This window comes from Propithecus coquereli, unplaced genomic scaffold (genome assembly GCF_000956105.1).
Source record: "Propithecus coquereli isolate 6110/MARCELLA unplaced genomic scaffold, Pcoq_1.0 Scaffold175, whole genome shotgun sequence".
NCBI classification, from domain to species: Eukaryota; Metazoa; Chordata; class Mammalia; order Primates; family Indriidae; genus Propithecus; species Propithecus coquereli.
This window is the reverse complement of record NW_012142190.1, coordinates 3,970,983-3,976,090: the sequence shown is the minus strand read 5'-3', so window position 1 is coordinate 3,976,090 and position 5,108 is coordinate 3,970,983. Positions and strand designations below refer to the sequence as shown.

Genomic DNA, 5,108 nt, shown 5'->3' with positions numbered 1-5,108 from the left:
GAGGCAGGAGGATTGCTTGAGCCCAGGAGTTTGAGGTTGCTGTGAGCTAGGCTGACGCCACAGCACTCTAGCCCGGGCAACAGAGTGAGACTGTCTCCAAAAAAAAATAAAAATAAAGATGAAATCTCAAGCAATTCTAAAGCCCATTATAAACTATTATGGCTATAGCTTAAATCCAAAACCGATCGTCATTAAGAATTGATATTATAACGTATTAAGGACTGTCTTCTCAAGTATTTTAATAAAATTATATTAAGCAGCAAGGCAATGTGTCCTTGTTTATTGCCTTTCTATAATAAATAGTTCTTTAAAAAAGAGAAAAAAGTTATAGTAGGGAGAAGCAATATTATGATAGGAAGACAAATATCCATTTATTTAATCTTAATCTGAATTCCAGTTCTGTCACTAAATAAATGTAAACTCTAGTTAGACCTTGGGTGCTCTTACCTTTGTTATCTGACATTTTTTTTAAACTTTTAAATTTGATATTTTTTTTTATTTCAGCATATTATGGGGGTACAGATGATTAGGTTATAGACAACTAATTCTGTCACTAGGGCTTCAGCAACTCAAAGAAAAATACAGCTACCATTGAGTTTCAGTCAGGTACCTATTCAAATGTTAAAAAGAACCTCTCCTCCAACCTTTTGCTCTCGGCTAGGCAAATCACCCACCAAACTCAGAAGAATAAAACTGTCTAGATGCAAACCTGCTCAATGAAAGAGAAGATCACAACTAAGATATCTGCTACTAAATCCTACTCTTGTCATTAACAGAAGTTCTAGGAAACTTGTGGGAGGTGGAACTACACACCGTCATCAGACAGTACTCAAGACTGTATCTATTCTCTTTTTCAATAATCAAGATATTCAGTTTACTTAGGAACTTATCCAAAAACTGGTTTACATCAAAAAGTCTAAAATATAGGAAATACTTTAACTTCCCCCCAAAAAAGTAGTCACAGAATAAAATAATTCGCTCTTTCAACAAGAAAGAATCTTTACCAAACAAGTGCTCACCAGGAAACTATCTGACAAGCAGCTTTTTTTAATTCCTTTTTTTTCTTTTTCTCCACCTACGAAACAGCATCTAATATTTTTTTAAGTCCCTTTCAAACTATGTAGAGGTCATATATTCAAATGACTTTATAATGGACCATAAAACTATAAAAAGATCAATATTATCAGCATTCAGGAAAATTAAGGATGGTAAGATAAAATTTGATACTCAAAGGATTAGCAAAAATTAAGATGTCTAATAATACAGAGGAGGATATAGAAACTCATGAAACACTGGGAGGAGTATAAACTAGTATAATCAGGTTGGAAAATAATTTGACACTAGTTTATAATGATGAAAATGCATATATTCAGCAATTCCACTCCTTGCTATATCTAATACTAGTGGCTTCCAAACCTTGATTGCCCATTACAATCTCCCGAAATGCTTTTCTAAAAACCTATATTACAGACAAATGAGAATCTCTGAAGAAGAGACTTAGTTGAAGGTATTGTTCAACCCTCCCAAGGTGATTTCAGTAAGTAGACAATTTGAAAACCATTTGTAATCATACCTTAGAGAAACTCTTACACGTGTATACCAAATTAAAAAGTGTTTATAGTCACTATTTGAAATAGTGAAAACATGTAAATAACACAAATGTCCATTTTTTCCACTGACTCAAATTTCCAAGTCAAAATAATGGAATAAAATTATGGATTAATGACAATGTAATTCTATACCATGTGGTATGAACGAGCTACAGCTTTATATATAATATTATGGATGAATCTTAGAAACATAGTGAAGAAAAAGTGACAGGAGATTATATACACAATTATTTCACTTTCACAAAGTTCAAAAACAAGCAAAAATATATTATTGAGGGATACGCATATTTATACAGAGATATATACACATATGTTAAAACAATTTTTAAAAAAGAAATGAGAAAGACAACAAGGCTGGAGGTTACCTCTGGGAGGAAGATAGGATGAAAGAGAGAAGCGTTTACAAGCTAGGTGGTAGATTCACAGATTTTGTTATTTCATTACTATGCTTCATAACTCACATAAAGTGATTTCTTTAATTACATAATAAAAAATGTAAAGGCTTTGGGACAAAATAATCACAGATAAATGTAAAGTAAGTACTAAAATGTTCGTAAGTATTAGAGTTGGTCGGTTGATTTCACAAAGTTGGTTAAAATAAAAATCACTTAAAAAATGGTATGTATCTTAAAATATTTTATCTTAAAATAGATAAATATTCATTCATTCACCAACCATTTTTATAGAAGCAAAGTCTTTTGAGTACTGGTCCAGATAGGAATTTACTTTCAACTTTTAGCAGGATTATTTTTCAGCATATCTCTTGTGAACAGCATGGTGTTTTACTTTTTAATTCAATCAAATTTACTTGTCATTTACATGATGAATGCAATTTAGTACTTTTAGTTTTGTAACTACTATTTATAATTTGTGTTTCTATTTACTGTTATTTTTTTCTTCTTTTCTTTTTTTGCTACTGGTATCAAAGTTTTCATTAATTCTTTTTCATTCTTCCAGGTTTGGAAGCTGTATGTTCTAATTCTATTCTTTTAGGGGTGACTGTTCAATTTTTAACAAGCATACTTGACTTATGGTCTAATGAATCAACATGCCTGCCCTCACACTTATATGATTAAAAGAAACTTACAACACTTTAACGCTCATTACTTACCTGCCATCTTACTTGTTGTTACCTGACAGGGTCCACACCTAGTATTCAAAATTTTTCACAGAGGCATGGTATCAACCAATCAGAAGAATAGGCAGGGCAAGAAAGTCCCGGAGGCCCTCTTGCTATGCCCAGGCATGGTGGGACCACAGGAGAGAAGGTTCCAAGGACACCCAGGAGAGTTCACAGAGGGCTACAAGTGCTGTGCGCTGGCTAAGTATTGGCCTAGATGCTACTTACTTTTTAATCCACACCTCACCTCTTACAAAGAAAACTTTATTATTGTTTTTACAGGCCTTGATTAGATTTGTGGAAATGTTTGCAACGTTTGCCACTTCTTGCATCCTATTCCTTCTTTCTAGATTTAGTTTTCTTTACCAAAAAAAAATTCTTCTTTAGTAATTTTTTCAAGTAGGATCTATGAGTGGCAAATTCTCAGTTGTGCTTCAAAGTGTCTTTAATTCATTTTTACTCTTGAATGATAGCTGAGCTGAGCCAAGAAGTCTAGATTTACTGTGATTTCCAACAAATTGTTTCAAATAGGATACATATACCACATTTTATCCAATCTAAGAGGCCGCCAATTAATTGTACCCTGAGGAAAAGAGCCACCAATTAAATTATGCCAAATCAACAATTTTAGGATGCATTCCAATTCCAGACAAAAATGTGTAATATAAGTAATTAAATATGGTGGTAATATATTTTATTCATACTATATGTAGCAGAAAAAATAAGCTTTGGAACCAAGCAGAACTGATTTCAAATCCTGACTCCCTCTCTTACAACTTCTGTGTGACCTTGTGCAGATTAATTAACCTCTGTGTGAAACAGGAAAAATATCACTTAAACCAGAGTTGGCAAGCTTTTTCTGCAAAAGACCAGACAGTAAACATTTCAAGCTTTGTGGGCAATAGGGTCTCTTTTGCAACTACTTTTTCACTATAGTATAAAAGCAGCTAAAGATTACACAAATCCCAGTGCCTGAAATACAGCAGGTATGAGGAAATGTATATTTCTCCTTGCTACAACTTTTCCCCCAATATTTCTATATAAAATATAAATAGCACATATAATTATTTCCATGGAGGAAATGAAATCAAAAGCCCCATTAGGCAGTGGTACAAATGAAAATTATATACAGCTCCTCAGACTTCGAATCTCTGAACATTAAATCCCCAATAACTATAAACTACATTTGCTGGAATACTAAAGGTCTATATTTCCTAAAACCTAACACAAACCTCCAGGCCTCAATTTCCTTACCCTTAATATGATTCAATTAGATTAGTAATATCTCTTCTTTGTCTAAAATGCCAATTCTCTACCCAGACACTCAAAAGAATTTTTTGAATGAAACATGGTAATAAAAATATATTTGTGCTTACCCTTATGCCAAACTACAACACTGTATTAAGGCTATGCAGCACAAAATTTGTACCCTACTACCCTACAGCATAATTCAAATCAGTACCCAGTGAGAATAAGACAGTATTTTTCATAATATGGACCTTTCTAACACCTTAAGGAAAACAAGAAAGAACAGGAACATCAACATTTCTTGAGATACCAACAGTATAAAAATCTAGAGACAAAAAAAATCAAATCCTAAAAGAGTCCATGTCAATCAACTCTATTTTTCAATTGTTTACAGTGGCTTTAATATGTTGATAGCAGTACTTTCTAAAAACAAAAACAGCCAAGTACTTTATTGTGACTTCACCCTTTACACAACGTTTACCTTACATAGTTTACATTTAAAAATTCCGTTACTTATGGTTTCTTTTCCATAAAATCCAATCAATATACTGTGAAAGATGAAAAGAATAAGAGTTTGACATTCAAAACATACTTCACAGCATTTAAATCCAGTGTGGCATACAAGTAATATAAGCACTTCATCCGTTCTGTAGTTTCCAAATTGTGAGGAACCATGTATTGAGCAAAGATCCGTTCAACAAGTAATCTACAAAAAAGCAGAGAAGACACCATATTGATTTTTTTAAATGTACTAAATTTGAATATAAAATTCCAAAACTAAATAAAGAACACATATTTTAAAAGTTCCTGCTTTCCTAAGTAGAAATAGGATTTCCAAATCAAAACTTTCTTTCTGTATGAAAGAGGGCCCAAAAAAGGATTTAGCTAGATATAATGGAAACAGCACAACACCCAGCTAACTACCAGCTTCATGACCTTGAGAAAGTTGTCTATCAGAGACTTAATTTCCTTATCTATATAATAAAACATTAAAAACTATACCAGTTTCTTCCAAATGCCAAGTTCTAAATTTCTGTTAAATTAAAATTACAAAGACATTTTTAAGACTCTTCTGAGCGGCCGGGCGCGGTGGCTCACGCCTATAATCCTAGCTCTCTGGGAGGCTGAGG

At 32.9% G+C, this 5,108-nt stretch overlaps 1 protein-coding gene across 1 annotated transcript in view; it reads right to left on the bottom strand.

Moving 5' to 3' along the window:
• PDS5B (PDS5 cohesin associated factor B) overlaps positions 1 to 5,108 on the bottom strand; it is a 139,702-nt gene that overhangs the window by 80,509 nt on the left and 54,085 nt on the right. Inside the window, 1 exon segment of the mRNA XM_012642128.1 lies at positions 4,571 to 4,684. Within this exon segment, the coding sequence (XP_012497582.1) occupies positions 4,571 to 4,684 (114 nt within the window).